This window comes from Squalius cephalus (genome assembly GCF_949319135.1).
Source record: "Squalius cephalus genome assembly, chromosome: 15".
Taxonomy (NCBI): Eukaryota; Metazoa; Chordata; class Actinopteri; order Cypriniformes; family Leuciscidae; genus Squalius; species Squalius cephalus.
In genome coordinates, this window is record NC_137136.1 from 1,877,501 (window position 1) to 1,895,670 (window position 18,170).

Genomic DNA, 18,170 nt, shown 5'->3' on the forward strand with positions numbered 1-18,170 from the left:
AGATAGATAGATAGATAGATAGATGGATGGATGGATGGATGGATGGATGGACAGACGATGGATGGATAGATAGATAGATAGATAGATAGATAGATAGATAGATAGATAGATAGATAGATAGATAGATAGATAGATAGATAGATAGATAAATAGATGGATGGATGGATGGATGGATGGACAGACGATGGATGGATGGATGGATAGATAGATAGATAGGTGGATGGATGGATGGATGGATGGACAGACAGTGGATGGATGGATGGATGGATGGATGGATGGATAGATAGATAGATAGATAGATAGATAGATAGATAGATAGATAGATAGATAGATAGATAGATAGATAAATAGATGGATGGATGGATGGATGGATGGATGGATGGATGGATGGATGGATAGATAGATAGATAGATAGATAGATAGATAGATAGATAGGTGGATGGATGGATGGATGGATAGATAGATAGATAGATAGATAGATAGGTGGATGGATGGATGGATGGATGGATGGACGGACAGACAGACAATGGATGGATGGATGGATGGATAGATAGATAGATAGATAGATAGATAGATGGATGGATGGATGGATGGATGGATGGATGGATGGATGGATGGATGGATGGATGGATAGATTTATTCTCATGAGAGAGATTGTTCTCACTAACGTCCAGCATATAAACCTGTCACTGCATCAGAATAATGGCATGAAATACATGAAATGATCCGTGGCTCTATTGAGACAAAGGAATGAATAGTTAAAAAGATGAAAAAGAGTAAATTCTCTGCAACAAAGGGTCAGATTACACACAACTGCATTATAACCCTCTTAAACCCCCTGATAAACCTCTCGGCGAAGCTGTAACGTTCTTATCTGATGTGAAGTAAATGTTTTTAATTGTCCAGGTCAAGCTGTGGGGTTTTTATTAAGTCAGACTGAAACTGTCAAAAAGCCCTTGTTTGCTTGATGAAGTCCAGGACACAATAGCAAACGTCACACACTAATAGTCCGATCGCATGTGGGCGACTGAGAGAAAGTAAAGTGTACAGTTTCTATTTTATTCTGACTAATAGTTCCTCATAATAGAAGCATAATCTCCATTCTTTAACGATACGGTCTGGTCCGTTGCCACGTTGTCAATTCAATTCATCATTTTTGCTTTGTTTGCAGGTTCTTTAGACATCTTGCCTCATTCTTCTGCCAGTTAATTCACGCTGTTCTTTAAACTAAATCTACACCCTCGTGTTTACACTCTCATGTTTGCTTCTACTATTAACCTCGGAGGTTTTGTATTGTCTTGTGAACGTATTGCTCAAGTGGTGTCACATGTCACTGGTGACATGGGAACATGTTTTCGAGCCCATTAGGATGCTGGGAATATAAAAAGAAAAGTGGCCACAACATCTCAGACGCCTCGACTCATACGGGCAGGTGAGGATCAGACATAATCATGCAGATTTCTTTGCTAAAAAGAACTACAAAATGATTTTTTAAAATTGGAATCTGAGTTTCTTTCTCACACTTTTACTTCGATTATAGTCTAAAAAATATTTAGATGATATTTGCATTTTTATTTTTTTACAAAAATATTATTTTTTATTATTTAAATACACTATTCCCGCAGTCTGCTGGACGGAAGGACGCAGTAAAATGTTTGCAGTGACAGTTTGTATCTTGGGATTGCTCCATATGAGCAGCTCCTGCAGCTGGGTGAGTTTACATTTAATAAATCACCATTTTGCTCATGATACTTGTAAGTTACATCACCAGTAAAAATTGATTTTATATTTCCAATTATCTTAAAATGTTTCAGTCTAAAGTCCTCTGCTTGAAATGAGTTCTGTAGACAAATATAAATTACACACACATTGCAATTTCTTCACAAAACTACTTAGAAATGGATGATTTGGAGCAGATAGTGAATGGAAAACTATAGGAGCTTGTTTCCGCCACAGAATAAAACATTTTTAAAAGATAATTGAGAGTTTATATCTCACAATTGCGAGATATAAATTCAGAATGATAAAGTCGCAATTGCATGTTATAAAGTCAGAATTGCGAGAAATAAACTCGCAAATCTGATTTTTTCTCTCTCACAATTTTAACTTTATGTCTCGCAATTCTGACTTTATAACATGCAATTCTGACATCTTTTTTTCAGAATTGTAAGATATAAACTCGTAATTGTAAATTAAAAAGTCAATTCTAAGGAAATTTTTTTTTTTCTCAGAATTGCAAGTTTATATCTCACAGTTCTGACTTTATAACTCACAATTGCAAGAAAAAAAGTCAGAATTGTGAGGTAAAAAGTCAATTAACTTTTTTATTTTTCATTCTGTGGCAGAAACAAGCTTCCATAAAGAACAGCTATGAATAAAACATCTGAGCATCATGGTCAATATTTATTAATGAATCAACAGTTATTATGTTATGTGATTAAATGATCTAACAAAAATATCCATCTAATGCATGTCTCTTTTCTATGGTGGGCTTTCCAGCCAGGTAAGCATTTATCACTATAATGCCTACTATTACTCTCTTTAATATGCATCATCTGGAAAAACTTCTGATGTTTTGCTGTGTATCTTCACAGGCGTATGTACAGACCTGGCTTCTGTCCAGCAGGAGATCGTGGATGTACACAACGCCTTCAGGAGAGCTGTGGACCCGCCGGCCAGCAACATGCTCAAAATGGTCAATCACACGCTTGTAATTCACATCCGTGCTATAAGCGTGCATCTCAGTGTCTCATGCTGAATGAAGATGCTCTGTGTGGTTTTCAGAGTTGGAGTGACGCAGTGGCTCAGTCGGCTCAAGACTGGATCGATCAGTGTAACATGACACACGGGCCGCCAAGCAGCCGCTTGATTGACGGTATGCTATCAAAATTCATTATTTTATAGGTACAACATATTGTTTTACAAAGAATTGTAAAACACCCAAATTGCAAGTCAAACGCGAACCCTGAAGTATTATATTCTCATTACATTATTTATTATTGTGTTTTATTAGTGACAAATTAAGGGAGAGGAAAATATTCCAAAACTTTCTGAAAATATGGTATGAGAATTAACTGCAAAATTACTAGAAATGTTTACCTTGGATATTATACAATTTGCATGCATACAAAAGATGTTTTCAACTCTAACTTTGAACCAATTCTCTATAATGGCCCATATAGCCTATTTGAACAGGATTTGTTTCCAGCTATGACTGTGTACTCAAAATGTACTTTTGACTTTCATTTATATTTGGATTATATATATATATATATCTTTTGTCCTCGCATTCTTTCTTGTGGTTCCCTCTCAGTGACACACCTGACTGAAAGGCTCATTATGCGGGTCATTATGCGGGTCATTGTCTTCTCAGGTGTGAATCACATCATTATTCATGATCATTCACGCCCCCACGCATATTGCCTTTCTAAACAAAAAGTGTCTTATAAATTTAAATCAATGTATTGTTTTTAGGGCTGTCAAACGATTAATCGCGATTAATCGCATCCAAAATAAAAGTTTGTTTTTACATAATATATGTGTGTGTACGGTGTATAATTATTTTCTATATATAAATACACACACATGCATGTGTATATTTAAGAAATATTTGCATGTATATACTGTGTATATATATTTATATTATATATAATTTATATTATATATAAATATTTTATATATAAATAACACATTTTTCTTAAATATATATGCATGTGTGTGTATTTATATATAGAAAATAATTATACTCCATACACACACATATATTATGTAAACACAAACTTTTATTTTGGATGCGATTAATCGCGATTAATCGTTTGACAGCCCTAATTGTTTTATGTGAAGAATTAGGCAGGATGATTTTCAGATCACTTTGTAGCAAAAACTCTAGGCGACAACATCCATTAGTCAAAAGTCTTGTGGACACATATTTAGTGTGTGTTTTGTGGCCTTATTTCAGAAACTTATTTTTTTCAATAACCAAACATTATTCTCTCAAAAATACAAACATGTAGGCTACATACATGTTGCTCACATATTATGGTAGCCCTGTTTGTGCTAAATAGAGTGTAATTACACCTTTGCCATTAATATGTTTATAAGCAACTGAAAAAAGCACAAGTTTCAGGGCATGTCAAACATCTCAAGGACCCCAAAAACACCTCAGACCCCAGAGGGTTAAAGGGATAGTTCACCCTAAAATAATCATTTACTCACCCTGGTGTTGTTCTAATGCCTTCTTTCTTTTTCGGTCCTGCTCACGCTGGTCCATATACTGGCAGTAAATAGAGACCAGCATCAAGCTTTTTAAAAAAAACGCAAAAGTCTCGCAGAAGTGTTCTGGGGTTTATGAGGGGGTTTGGTGAAAAATAACTTGAAATGTATTAATCGGCCGTTAATCTTCTGTGCTGGACTCGTGAGACTCGATCAGCGCCGCAGCTCACTCCGACTCACACAAGTCGTGAGAAATCAAGAATAATAAAAATGCAACGTACAATTAATGTACCTTATTCTCTGAGGTAAATATATCCATTGTGTTCCTCGCAACAAGAAGTTATCGTGTTTACATCTGTCATCAGACAAACGGATATTCAACTCGGCGAAGAAAACACGTTTTGGGGGATTTCTAGGCGTTGTATTACATGTTGTGGTTTTATTAGTCTATAGGGTGAACTATCCCTTTTAGTTCACTTTTAGAGGAAATAGAACCGTATAGGGGTCCGTCAGGCGCTTCATATAAAGAGCCTTTAGGTTTCCTATCATGGGATCATTGTTTAATTTCATTTTTCATTTTAATTAAAGTGAATGAATTTAACAGCTCGTATGATGCACTTTATCACTAGAAAAAATGATGCAATCATACAAGACATTTCTCCAGATAAAGAGAAATACAGAACCGCAGTGAACCTATGCTATTTAAGTACTGAAATTAAAAGTATAAACATTGTTGCATTGATAATAAATCTTCAAACTATTTAAAGTGTCTTTAAATTAACTGTTGTTTAGGTGATTTTCATCAAATCAAACATGGACATGTTTCACTAATGCTTCACAAACACAAAGTCAAAGTCTTCATCTTCAACACTACATTTATTGTTTTATCACTTCAAACTGTACAAACTTATTTTTGTGCATCATTTTACCTGAAAAGTATCTTTGTGCTGACTTTTTTTCTTTGAAATAAAAGCCACTTCCTTTAATATTTTTTTTATTTTTATCATTGCAGTGACTTTTTTTTCTTATTTGGCTTAACTGTCCAAATAGGTTTTGAGGCCACGGTATATGCAACCAAAGCAGTGTAGACCTGAGAAAACAGAAGATTTCTTTCATCCAACCCACATGTCTATAGACCTAATATTTATACAGGAGGATTGTGCAAGTGTGTGTGTGTCTGTGTAGGAAGAAATGACAGTGTATTTCACAGTCACATGCAGTGCATTAACTACATCTCAATGGCTTAAGAACTGGACATTGAACAAACAAATACAGCACCAATATGTATTGCTGTACACATTAAAATGTCTTTTAAAATCATCACAATTTCTTCCCTGTCTCATCCAACCTACAGTCAACCAGACGCAACGCTCTAGACTCTTTCACTGAATGTTTTCTCTCTGATGGACAGGATATGAAATGGGTGAAAATCTCTTCAAGGCGTCTGGACTTTATTCATGGACTGAAGTGATAAATGCATGGCATAGCGAAGTCAACAATTATCAATATCCCAGCGGATCTGTCAACGGTCTGCCGACTGGACATTACACACAGGTGATCATTCGGTAGAATGACAAATGCATTCATTTCCTGCATTCCTGTAATTTTGCAAGTAAAGTTTTTTTTACTTTTAAGATCTCAAGTACACAACATGTGCATTTGTATTTGTGTGTAATATAATTATTTGTGTGCCACGTGTGATGTAAGCTGGAGTTAACGCTTGTTCTTGTAGGTGGTGTGGTACAGCTCGTATGAGGTCGGTTGTGCCATGACTCAGTGTGGAAGCGACTACTTCTACGGATGCCATTACTATCGCGCGTACGTTCCTGCTGTTTATTTCACTCTAGGATGTATTAAAGAGGACCCATTATGCCTTCTTATGAAGCCTTGCTGTTGTTTATGGGGTCTAGAACAGGTTTTCATGCTTAAATGTTGATTATTTTCCTCATATTCTCCATTGTTGCAGCTCCTCTCTTCCCAGTCTGTCAGTAACGCTCTGTTTAGTTCCTGTCTCTATGAAGCCCCTCCTTCTGAAAAGCACACTGTGCTCTGATTGGTCAGCTGGATCAGAGTGTTGTGATTGGTCAAGCGCTTCAAGCCTGTTTGGGAAATGTCCCGACCCTTACCATAACCGTTTCAATCATAGACCGTAAAAAAAATTAACGTAGTGTGCATAACGTCACCCGTAGTGTTTCTGAAGAGCATTTTTGAAGCCCAAAGTGGGCGGAGCCGGCCGTCGCCATCTTGGCCGCGTGTCACTCCCGGATAAATGCAAATGGGCAGCGAGGCGGATTAGCTGAGGTGACGTGACGCTAACAGACAGCAGACAAACGGCTAGTAGTGACATCAGCGGCAATCCACCTGTCACTCAAGTGGCCACACCCTTAATTATGCAGAACTTTAAGGCTTACTATAATTTAAACGGATGAGTTATAAAAAAATTCACCCCCCTCACAGTCGTCATGAAGGGCTAAATTAGCTATATAGACCAAAAACACTTTTTGCACCAGGCTGTAAACACATGTTTTTCTGCTGTAAAGTTGGCCATTTTAACATGCGGGTCTATGGGATTGACTCTCTTCTGCAGCCGGTCTCTAGTGGCCAGTCGATGAACTGCAGTTTAAGTCACTTCCATGTTGGATTCAAGAGAGAGACCGGAAGGTTGCCGCTTCAACACACTGCTAACTAACTCAACCAGGCCCCGCCCCTTTATTCTGCGTATGAATTATTTAAATGAGGAATATTGTGACGTGTTCATTCCCGGAAGAAACTCAAGACTACAATGGAGGCGTTTCAGGGAGTTCAGAAACACTGACTCTGATATAGAGAAGAGTTTTTCATGCTCAAACAGCAACATTACACACTAAAGAAAGACGAACATTTACGAAAGCATAATAGGTCCTCTTTAATGTTTCATAGACTGCAGTTCAAATTTCTCTGAACGCAATCCTCTCCTCTATTTCAGAGGGAATTTCAGAGGAGTCTCTCCGTACTCGCTGGGCTCTCCGTGTGAATCCTGCCCGGATGACTGCCAGGACCATCTGTGCAGTAAGTAGACCTACATTTGGGATTTTGGTTGCAAAATGCGCCTGAATGAGGACTTTCCAGGTCACAGATTGCATTGCAGAATGCTTTTACTTCGTCGGACTTATTGCTTATTGACTTCCAATTCTCTCTTCTGCTTCTTCTAGCGAACCCTTGTCCGTACATCAACACGTACATCAACTGTGATGCCATGATAGAACAGGCCTCCTGTGAAACCCCCGCCGTGAGCCAGGGCTGTCCAGCCAGTTGTCTATGTGAAGACAAAATCATCCCTATAGCGAGGAAATGACATTCTCTATGATAGTTATGATAGTACGATGATAGTTATAGCATCTCTTTCCCTAATGTGAAACATATATATTCTAACTTCTTTCTATTTCTATTCTTTCTATGTGGAATACCTCAAATATGATAACAATTAACAATCAAGGGTACTGTACTTTCATAACGTGCTGAAATAGGCCAGTCTGCATTGTTTTGCATTATTACCTCAAACTTTTTTTTTTTTTTTTTTTTTTCAGTAAAGCTTATACAATCACATATCAGTGAAGCCATTTGTGTTTTATAAGCCTTGTAAACCCAGATCCTGAATAATAGCACAACTTAAGACTGTGAAAACAGGATATGTGACTGCTGTCAGTCACACTGTTCGCTCACTGTATGTACAGTGTACATTCGTGCATTTACTGAAATGTTTGTGTAATGTTTTCTGCAACACTGGACCATTTTATATAATCACATCACTTTATTAAAATCATTCAAATGATTTTAGATCGAGTTATTAGTGTTCACTGATCCATGTATGTGTGGATGCAGTCATTTCACTATTATTAACATAATTGACCTTTTATACATGTAACATGTTTAATTAATTTATTAAGTTTAACAGACTGCACTGTTTATAATAAAGACTATCTTATATATATATATATATATATATATATATATATATATATATATATATATATACGTACACTCACATAAAGTAAATAAGTAAATTGACATATCAAACCTCGATAGCATTGTTGCTATACTCCATATTATACAAATTTTTATGACTATTGAGAGACTATATAGGTAAGGGAATATTTTTACCATTTAATCTACCCCAAATATAGAGCTTAGTTTTTATTAATATTTTTGCTGTATAATTATTATTAGAGTATTAATAATAATAATACATGCACAATGCACATTTTAATATGCATGAATTGATTCCAACAAATATGCATTCAACATCTCTATATAATATAGTCCATATGGGCTTAAAATGTGAAATACTGATTTGCTTGGCATGCAGGGAAAGATTCCACCGCATAATAATTATTAGCTACATGCATATATTGTTTATTACAGTGCAAAAGTACATCATGTTTCCTGACATCAGAACATTTTTGTAATACTGCGAGTGTCCAGATGGTGACTCTGCTGCACGCTTTACACATTTCATATTTCCTGTTATTATTATGTCACTCGTGTGTTCCTTTCACCTGATGACACTGGAGATTGCGCGCGACTGTATATGAGCGCGTGCAACTTTCCGCTTAAAAACTACTTTACACGTGCATGAAAACACAGGCGAGAAGTCGGGGTGGTTTAATAACAAACAGGCTTTGGACTGCTGGCAAAATAAAAAGAGAAAACTCATCTGCTAACGTGTGTCTAGTCTAGTCCATCCATTTGCACATATCTGATATTACATTTCTGCAGGTTTGCAGGTGTAAGATGGCCTGTTATGAAACATATCTCAGTTTCAGATTCCTGGATATGATTTAGGAATAACATTATTACTTTTATAGTGCATAAAACCTTTGTAACATCTCTTAAAAGTTCAAATTAGAGGCATCTCCACACTTCAAACAACTTTGCTTCAAGACTTATTACGACCATAACTATCGTTTTTCCAAAACGTGTTTCTATCATATTTGGGGTTTTATACAAAAATGCACTTTTGTTTACCAATCTCTAGGCTTTTCTCTCCATCTCTACCAAATTTGGCATACATGAAGTCTGGAGTGTCACTGTCAAGACTAATAATTAGCAAATCCACCTGAGGCCAATGAATATGGCAGATGTGGCCTACTGTTTCACACAGCCTTAAATCAAAAATAAATAAATAAATAAATCAAAAATAAACATCCTTTATGAACTGTATGAATACTTTATATCCACTTGATGGCGACAGATTAATGGAAAATGGGTCACTCTTCCACCGTAAATACGATTAAGCTATTAATTATAGTTTATAAAGTTTTAAATATGGGTATTTTCCTTACACAAATGCATGACTGATGACTTCACTTCAGAAGGCCTTTATTAACCCCCTGGAGCCGTAGGGATGACTTTTATAATGGATAGATGCACTTTTATGGACTTCAAAACAGAAACAGCAATTCACTGCCATTATACAGCTTGGAAGAGCCAGACTATTTTTTTTTTATATATATAACTCCGATTGTTTTCGTCTGAAAGAAGAATGTCATAAACATCTAGAATGGCTTCAGGGTGAGTAATCATGGGCTAATTTTCATTTTTGGGCGAACTATCCCTTTAATTTGCATCTCTAGCATTTGTGGTACTAAGCAACTAAAATTTTATAGATGTAAAAAAAAATATATATATATTATATATATATATATATAACTCTAAGGTGGGTTTGAGTAATTGTGTATTAATTTTTGACTCAAACCTTACAGTCACTCACTTTTTTCCCCCGTGTGACAACTTGCCCCAGTCTCCCTGCATCATGTGTCCTGACATGTACTGTATGCACTTCCATGTAAAGCTTTATCTGATGCTGGATCTATCGAGCGCGGTGTGTTTGGGAGCTGCGGTGTTGTGTTTTTACCGATGTGAAGTGAGTTCAGCAGATGGCAGTATCTGTCAGACCTCAACAATGACACTCGCAACATTGTAACACTGAAACATTCGAACGCTGTTTCTTGCGCGCGGTTACAATGTATCGAAGCCGACAGATGAAACAGAAACACGGACGAGAACTCAACCTGCGATGGCTCTTGCTTTCCCTCTAACGTCTCTTGAGGAGCTTCACTCGCTCGATACTCGAACCGACAGCTAATACTGTACGGTTGTGTGTGTTACACGGGGCTCATGGCGGAGTTTGTCGCTGAGAACTGCGGGGTCTCATCACCGAGTGGTGGCGGGAAACCAACCCAGCCTTGCGATGAGGAGGACGGCAGAGCTGAGAGCGAGGTGTCGGTCTCCAACGGGGACTGTGGACCGTGTGCACCCGAGAACCAGGGGCTCGACACGGCCAACGGCAAAACTGGAATACCACGGAAGACCAGTATTATAAAGGTAAACGATCAATGCATCTGCGTTTTACTCATTTGCACGCTCGTCTGGTGTCAAACCTCGCCCTGATACACACACAAACACACGCATCATCCACAGGTTTGGGGGTTCATGGATGCACAGAAATCACTGTGAACATATCATTGCTGTTTCCACACACACGATCATGTGTTCTTTTGAAGCGTTTCGTGATTGATTTCATGATGGACATCAGTCAGAAGAAGTCACGTGTGCTCCTTTACATATATCCCTAGCATCTGCGTGTTTTAAATGACTAGTTAAGCGATCCAATAGCGGCTTAATCTTCGCAGGGATCTGTGGTTCATATGTTAACTATTCACTTCTGATTACTATAATCTAGTTGTTGCTTACAATCCAGTTTTAGTTGTAACTGCTCATTATTTCTGTTACTGGTAACATAACTACTGGTATCTAGTTGTTTATGAGGTATTACTATCTATGCCATCATTTCTTATCTCACTGCTAGCTAACATGCCTTTTTTACTAGTAAAAGTGGAATATGCACCAATGCAACAATCAGAATATATGCTGTTTCTGAAACACAGATCCTCACAGAATTCAATGGCAAACATTAGCAATTGGTCACCAATATCTTAGGATGTACTAGTGACAACATAACAAGTAACTAGATGCTAGTAATGAATGTCGAAATTTTCTGCCAATGTTTAATTCCAGTGCCATTCCAGACTTGTCGAGTTCAGATAATGTAATATTGAACGCAAGCCCATAATGTTCAAGGACAACACACATTTTTTTTTTTAAACACACATTTAGTGTGTTGATTATGTGTAAAAAATCCCATTTAGGGCTTCAAGTATATAATGTGTTTTTATTTCAGGCTGCACTTCTTCCTCAAGGCAACTACTGCTTTAAATGCGTTAAAATGACTGCGGTGTATTTAAAGGCTGGGATGAATTCATTTCAGGGAATCTCCCAGTGAGTTTGTAGAACAGTTATTGGGAAATTTTGGACCGTTTTACTGTAGAAAGCGGTGACAGGAAATATTGCTCTACTTCCCCAATGCTGACTGTTGTGGCTCACAAAGCCATTTAGTCAGATCCATCTAAAGATTAAGATATGAACCGGCACCCAAACAGACGGACACATGACATTTACATGTAGGCCATAAAGTCAGAAGCAGTCAGTCACTGTTTAAAACAGCCTCTTATTTATCTCTGATTTAGTTTTGGTGGCTCGGTAACATTGCGTATTCGTGCCATCTGAGGTCAAAGTTCGGCGCTGAAGGCAAGAATGTGACAAATGTCGCACAGCTTGTTTTGAGGAGAGTTCAGACGGGGAAGAGGAAATGCTTTCTCTCTGCTAAATTTGTTTCACTTTGCATTGCTTTTAGTGTCTGTACCAACTACAGTGCTTCCTGTGGAAAGATTTCTCATTTGTTTCTCAGCTCCATGTGGTTAGAGCGATCATGAGCTCTCAGGTGAACCACAGAGACACGACTGTCTTTCTGTGAGCATCAGCACACCAGCGTTTCATACATTGTTTGTGCAACAGGAGACCTATTTTGGGTGTAACAACAAGTTACTTAACAATGACAGTCCTAAAACAAATGATTGCATTTTTCTCTCTCTCTCTGATAATAGCTGATTTAAATCTCCAGGTTTGCTGTGCTTGTTTGTAGAGATGCACAAACTGTAAAAAAAAAAAAAAAAATCAAAACAATGTATTTTTACTGTACAGTTGCAAAATGATAAATGACTATACTAACATAACTTAATAAATAACCTCAAGCAACAAATCCTTTCAGCTTATATTTGGGTTGAAAACGCTTTTGTTGACAACGGTCAACACACTTTTTATTTTGATGAATTGTGTAGAACTACGTTTATTATTACAGCAAAACTTTGAAACTCTTCATATTCTACTATTTTGAACTTTAAAAAACAATCTGATTTTATCTCATTTTTATCTCAACTCGTTTTGAGGAAGACGAATAACATGCGGTTTAGTGAGTCGTTTGAGTTGATTCAGTGAGTCAGAGAGTTGTTTGAGTGATTCAGGCCATGATTCGGACTCGTGTTTAATTTAGACTGATAATAACCACTGATTCAGTTATAAAGAACCGCAGAGGCGCTTCTGTGCATGAAGCCCTGCAGCAAACTCTCGCAGCGTTGCAGTTTTGGCTCAAAAACCATCTGTGTTAGCCTGAAGATATTCAGCTGAGTGTAGATGCTTTTAACCCGTACAGTGAAGCAGTGTATATATATATATATATGTATATATAAAGTGTGTAACTTTATGTCCCTTATCACATTTTCCTGGTTAAATAAACATTACATAAAGACCAAATACAATTCTATTTTGTATTTCTACACTATGTAATTAATATTATATTTATTAAAACTATTAAAACTAAAATGTATTAGAAGTATAAATCTCCTCAAGTTAGTGTTTTTACCTTTATTCCAAAATAATAACTAAAGGCCGTAACAATTTAAACAATATATTTTATTTGTGAACTAATGCTCAGCTGTTCTTTTTATTAGTCTCATTAATATTTTCATCAGTCAAGCTCAGTAAACACTGTCACAGACGCGGAGATGTGTCTTTCATTTCATCAAGCTGATCACTCACTCAAACCCTCACAGTCATCGTGTTTTCTGGACATTTCAAGTTTGATTTTGATGTGACATAAAGCGCTGATATCTAAGTGGATGAGCTGTTTAATTACTTTTTAATTAGTCTTTCCATCAACGGCATCATTGCCTCTTCTCACGTGACTTTCCCCAATTCATTCTCAATTACCCCCCACTAAACCTAAACCTAAGGCTAAAGTCCCCCTGTGGTGAAAATCAAGCTTTTAATGTTGTTTATATGTCTATGTGGTGTTTTTAATATGCTTTAAGTCAAACCATGTGTAAGTTCATAAGTCGACAGCATTGCTGAGTATTTCCTCCTTAAAACTGCAGTGAACCAAAGACAGTCTCAAAAACACGCTTTGAAATCGCTGGTGTTTCTGACGTCACAAACTACCTTGTAACCAATCAGATCAACGTGTGATCGTCAACCAGTGGATCTCTGAGCTGAGTGAGTGAGTGGAGGCGGGGCTCATTTGCATATTCATAGAACCACGTATACTAAATGAGGCAAGGGTGTCGAGTTACATTCAAGATATTTTAAGGCATGAAGAAAATTATTTTCAAGGAAAAACATTTAAATATGTAATTTTGGTGATCAATGATGAGTTTTAAGGGATAAAATGATTGACTACAGGGGGACTTTAAAACTCAATGGGCTCAGGGGAGGCAAGAGAGAGGCATATATATATACAGTATATATGTGACCCTGGACCACAAAACCAGTCACATGGGTCAGTTTGTTGAAACTGAGATTTATGCATCATTGATGTGTGGTTTGTTAGGATAGGACAATATTTGGCCGAGATACAACTATTGATAATCTGGAATCTGAGGGTGCAAAAAAATCTAAACATTGAGAAAATCTCCTTTAAAGTTGTTCATTTATGTTCACGTTTGTGCTGCATTCACTCACAATAATAAATGTTTTTATATATTTACGGTAGGAAATTTACTAAATATCTTCATGGAACATGATCTTTACTTAATATCCTAATGATTTTTGTCATAAAAGAAAAATAGATAATTTTGACCCATACAATGTATTGTTGGCTATTGCCACAAATATACCTGTGCGACTCGAGACTGTTGACGTGATCCAGGGTCACATATAACTGTAAACAAATAGTACTGAATCCTTTGCTCTTTTGTCACCGATCTAACATGGACGTGATAAATAATTCAGTATTATAAATTTTTAATGCCAGACAAGTAGTTTTCTGGAGGGTTGACTTGTAAAGAAGGACGGCTGCGCACATATATTCAAACACACTTACCTATAAACTGAACAAGTGATGTGCATGTGCGCGACGTCAGTGTTCACGCAGAGATACAGTACTGTGCAAAAGTCTTAGGCATGTTAATATCCCCACCCCAAAAATGTCCCCAAAAATGGTTTTAAGTCAGTTATTTCTATCTTTTGCTGTAGTGTGTCGGTAGGAAATATCAGTTTACATTAATTGTAATAATCCAGTGAGATTTGTGTATGCACAAGGAGTCTGACAACAGCCGGTCTGATCTGATCTCACCATCATCGAGTCCGTCTGTGATTACATGAAGAAACAGAAGAAACTGAGACAGACTAAATCCAGAAGAACTGCGGGAACGTCTCCGAGACGCTTGAAGAAACCTTCCTGCAAAGCTACTGGGAAACTATGCGCAAGTGTACCTGGACAAAAGCCGTTTTAAACACAAAGGGTCGTTACACCATATATTGATTGGATTTAGTTAATAGAAGATAAATCATAAATAAATTCAATTTATGATTTTATTTTTGAAAGCATTCTCACTTTACAGCATTTTATCACAAGTGCCAGTGCTTTTCCCAGTAGCTTTGCAGGAAGGTTTCTTCAAGCGTCTCGGAGACGTTCCCGCAGCTCTTCTGGATTTAGTCTGTCTCAGTTTCTTCTGTTTCTTCATGTAATCACAGACGGACTCGATGATGGTGAGATCAGATCAGACCGGCTGTTGTCAGACTCCTTGTTCATACACACATCTCACTGGATTATTACAATTAATGTAAACTGATATTTCCTACTGACACACTACAGCAAAAGATATAAATAACTGACTTAAAGGAGAACTTGGTAACTTTTTTAACTTAATAAAACTGTCTAGAATTCATTTGGATGGTTAAACAACCTATTCTGGTGATATTGATGACTTTTCCTGCTCCCCCCAGCGTTCCCAGGCGGAAAACCAACCTTGCAACTTGGGGACTACCGTCCCGGCAAGATAGAAATTGGAAGTCTCGTGAGAAGCGAGAACGAGAACGAGCGCGAAACACGAATTGCTTTACGGCAATTCGACATAAACACATGCATGTATGATGTATTACCAGATTACCCACCTCGGTAGACATAGCTCCACATGATACAGTTGGCTTGCTCCGATCAAAACAAACGCACATGAGCAGTGGTAGAGAGGGGGAGGAGGCCGCCGCAAGTGAGTTTTTTACGACCGTGTTGTGAAATATACACCCCCCCACAGCTGTAGGGGGAGCTCGTGGGGAAAACATGCGACAACAAACGGAAAAATCAGCGAAGAAGTGACTAGAGTTCGCTAGAGTTGCCGAGTTCTCCTTTAAAACCATTTTTGGGGACATTTTTGGGGTGGGGATATTGACATGCCTAAGACTTTTGCACAGTACTGTAACTCAAGGGGGTAATCTTTCAGAAAAAACTGAAGCTTCCCCGGGCGCCGCCATTGATTAGCGGACCCCCAACTGCTGTTAGCATCCCATTGACTCCCATTCATTTTGGCATCACTTTGACAGCGAATAACTTTACATCTGAGGCGTTTAAAGACTCCATTTGTCCGTTATTTATTTATAAAGAAACAAAGTATAAAAGGCTCCATTACCTTGTGTCTTACGTTATGGCCCCGTAAAAGCAGTTTTTGTAAAAATAGGCTAACGATTGCATCATAACCATGCGACTCTCTGTCGCACAGTAGAGAGATTACCGTATGGACAGGAGGAGAAGCTCACGGGCAATCGGGGGGACGTGGAGGCAAAATGACAAAATAATTCATCAGAATACTTAGCAAAAGTGTCTCCTGCTCCAGCTCATGGACAGCTAATACTCACACTCTCCGTCTCTGCGAGATTCAGAAGGGAATGATTCAGATTTCTCTCGGCACAGCTACTAGAAGACAGACGGGTTGCTCACGTCACATCTACGTCGTCAAGCTCAGTTTGAGTCTGCGCAGTCGCTCAGCCATCAGGAAGAAGAGCTTCTAATTGATTTCTCCGTTGAATCCAATGGGGTCACTGTGTCCATTTCTTTTACTGTCTATGCTTGGAACCTATTCCCGGGAGTGTGTTCTCGAGACACCAGGCACGGTTTGTGCGGATGAGCGGCCGGAACGAGGGTTTTCTGTTAGAACGGTGTCGTGTTAGCAAGTTAATAACTAATGATCTTCGCGACTGAAGTGAATCAATCAAAACTAACTTTATCTGGACAATAACTTTATTCTAGATCTCCTGTAAAGCCTAAACAATCTCTGTTTCTGTAATTTCCTGTTATCGCTGTAAATCTGCTTTGAAACAATTCATATTGTTAAAGCGCTGTATAAATGAAGGTGACTTGACTTGATCTTCGCTCCAGCAGAGACTGTAGATGGTGAAGAGATTGATATCTCTGTCTTCTTGAGTCCAGGAAATCTCTGACTGATCTTTAGCCTCACAATAGCCTTTCACGATCAACAGAACAAAGTGTAGACTATATCTTTCTCCTGCAAGTTCCTGTGTGTGTGAACTGAGGAGTTTCTCTTCTTCCTCCACATTTCCTGCTTCCTATCTCATTTAAAAGGCTTAAGAATTCAAACTGGACAATAAATATGAAATAAATGGAGTGAAATTAAAAGAAATGTTTAAGGTTAGAAGTTAAATGAATGCATTGAAGAATATTCATCATTACAAGCACATGTATGAGTAAGAGGGAATTTGTACAACATTTGAATGCATGTAAAATGTCACATTGAAACATGTATAAAAACAATAGTTAGAAATGAATCACTGAATCAGATGAAATTTGAACTGATTCACAGAATTTATTTGAATTGATCAACTCTATAACACAGTTTTTTTTTATATTGACAGCAAAATCATTGTGAAATATATCATGAGCATTTGATATGTTAAGTCAGGCCAGTGAAATGTCATATTTATTAGTCCTAATTAAAAATCCGGTAACACTTTACAACTATTGATAATCTGGAATCTGAGGGTGCAAAAAAATCGAAACATTGAGAAAATCTCCTTTAAAGTTGTTCATTTATGTTCACGTTTGTGCTGCATTCACTCACAAAAATAAATGTTGTATATATTTATGGTAGGAAATTTACTAAACATCTTCAAGTTCATTAGTTGACATTAGTAAATGTATTAACTAACATGAACTAACAATGAGCAATACATTTTTATTAATGTTAGTTAATAATAATCCAGCTGTTCATTGTTTGTTCATGTTAGTCCACAGTGCATTAACTAATGTTAACAAATACAACCTTTGATTTTAATAACGTATTAGTTAATTAAACTAAGATTAAAAAATGCTGTGGAAGTATTGTTCATTCTTAGTTCATGTTAACTAAAGTAGTTAACTAATGTTAAATAATTAACCTTATTGTAATGTGTTACCCTTATCAACAGACATGATTACATTTCCAAAGCAAAGCTACAGATTAATGTGTGTCATCATCATCATCGACACATGATGATTCATGTGACTCAGTCTAGAGTTGTGTTTAAACTCTCCAAGTCCTGTCATGTGTTGCTCTTTTCCCCGGTGTAATGATAGGGATGGTTAGAAAGGAAATGACAGGGAGAAAAGAGGGAGCCGGAAATGAATGACACAAGCCGGATTCAAACCCGCGTCGCCCACATACGCACCACTGACAATACTGTCTCTCTCTCCTTTATAAATCATTTAACTCAGAACGGTTTAGTTCTATCACATTTTGGTGGGTCTTTAATCTTAT

The 18,170-nt window shown here is 37.4% G+C and overlaps 2 protein-coding genes across 2 annotated transcripts in view; both read left to right on the plus strand.

Moving 5' to 3' along the window:
- Window positions 1–1,346: 1,346 nt before the first annotated feature.
- LOC307172834 (cysteine-rich venom protein ophanin) lies at window positions 1,347–7,990 on the plus strand. Its single transcript, XM_079895505.1, has 8 exons — window positions 1,347–1,432; window positions 1,626–1,715; window positions 2,595–2,695; window positions 2,785–2,875; window positions 5,624–5,766; window positions 5,945–6,030; window positions 7,178–7,260; window positions 7,404–7,990. The coding sequence occupies exons 2-8, from the start codon at window positions 1,652–1,654 to the stop codon at window positions 7,544–7,546; spliced, it is 711 nt and encodes a 236-aa protein (XP_079751631.1). The 5' UTR covers window positions 1,347–1,432; window positions 1,626–1,651; the 3' UTR covers window positions 7,547–7,990.
- A 2,027-nt stretch (window positions 7,991–10,017) lies between these two features.
- The window catches only part of plcl2 (phospholipase C like 2), a 69,627-nt gene continuing 61,474 nt past the window's right edge, over window positions 10,018–18,170 (plus strand). The window contains exon 1 of the mRNA XM_079894354.1: window positions 10,018–10,575. Within this exon, the coding sequence (XP_079750480.1) occupies window positions 10,369–10,575 (207 nt within the window). The 5' untranslated portion in view covers window positions 10,018–10,368. The remainder of the gene's footprint in view (window positions 10,576–18,170) is intronic.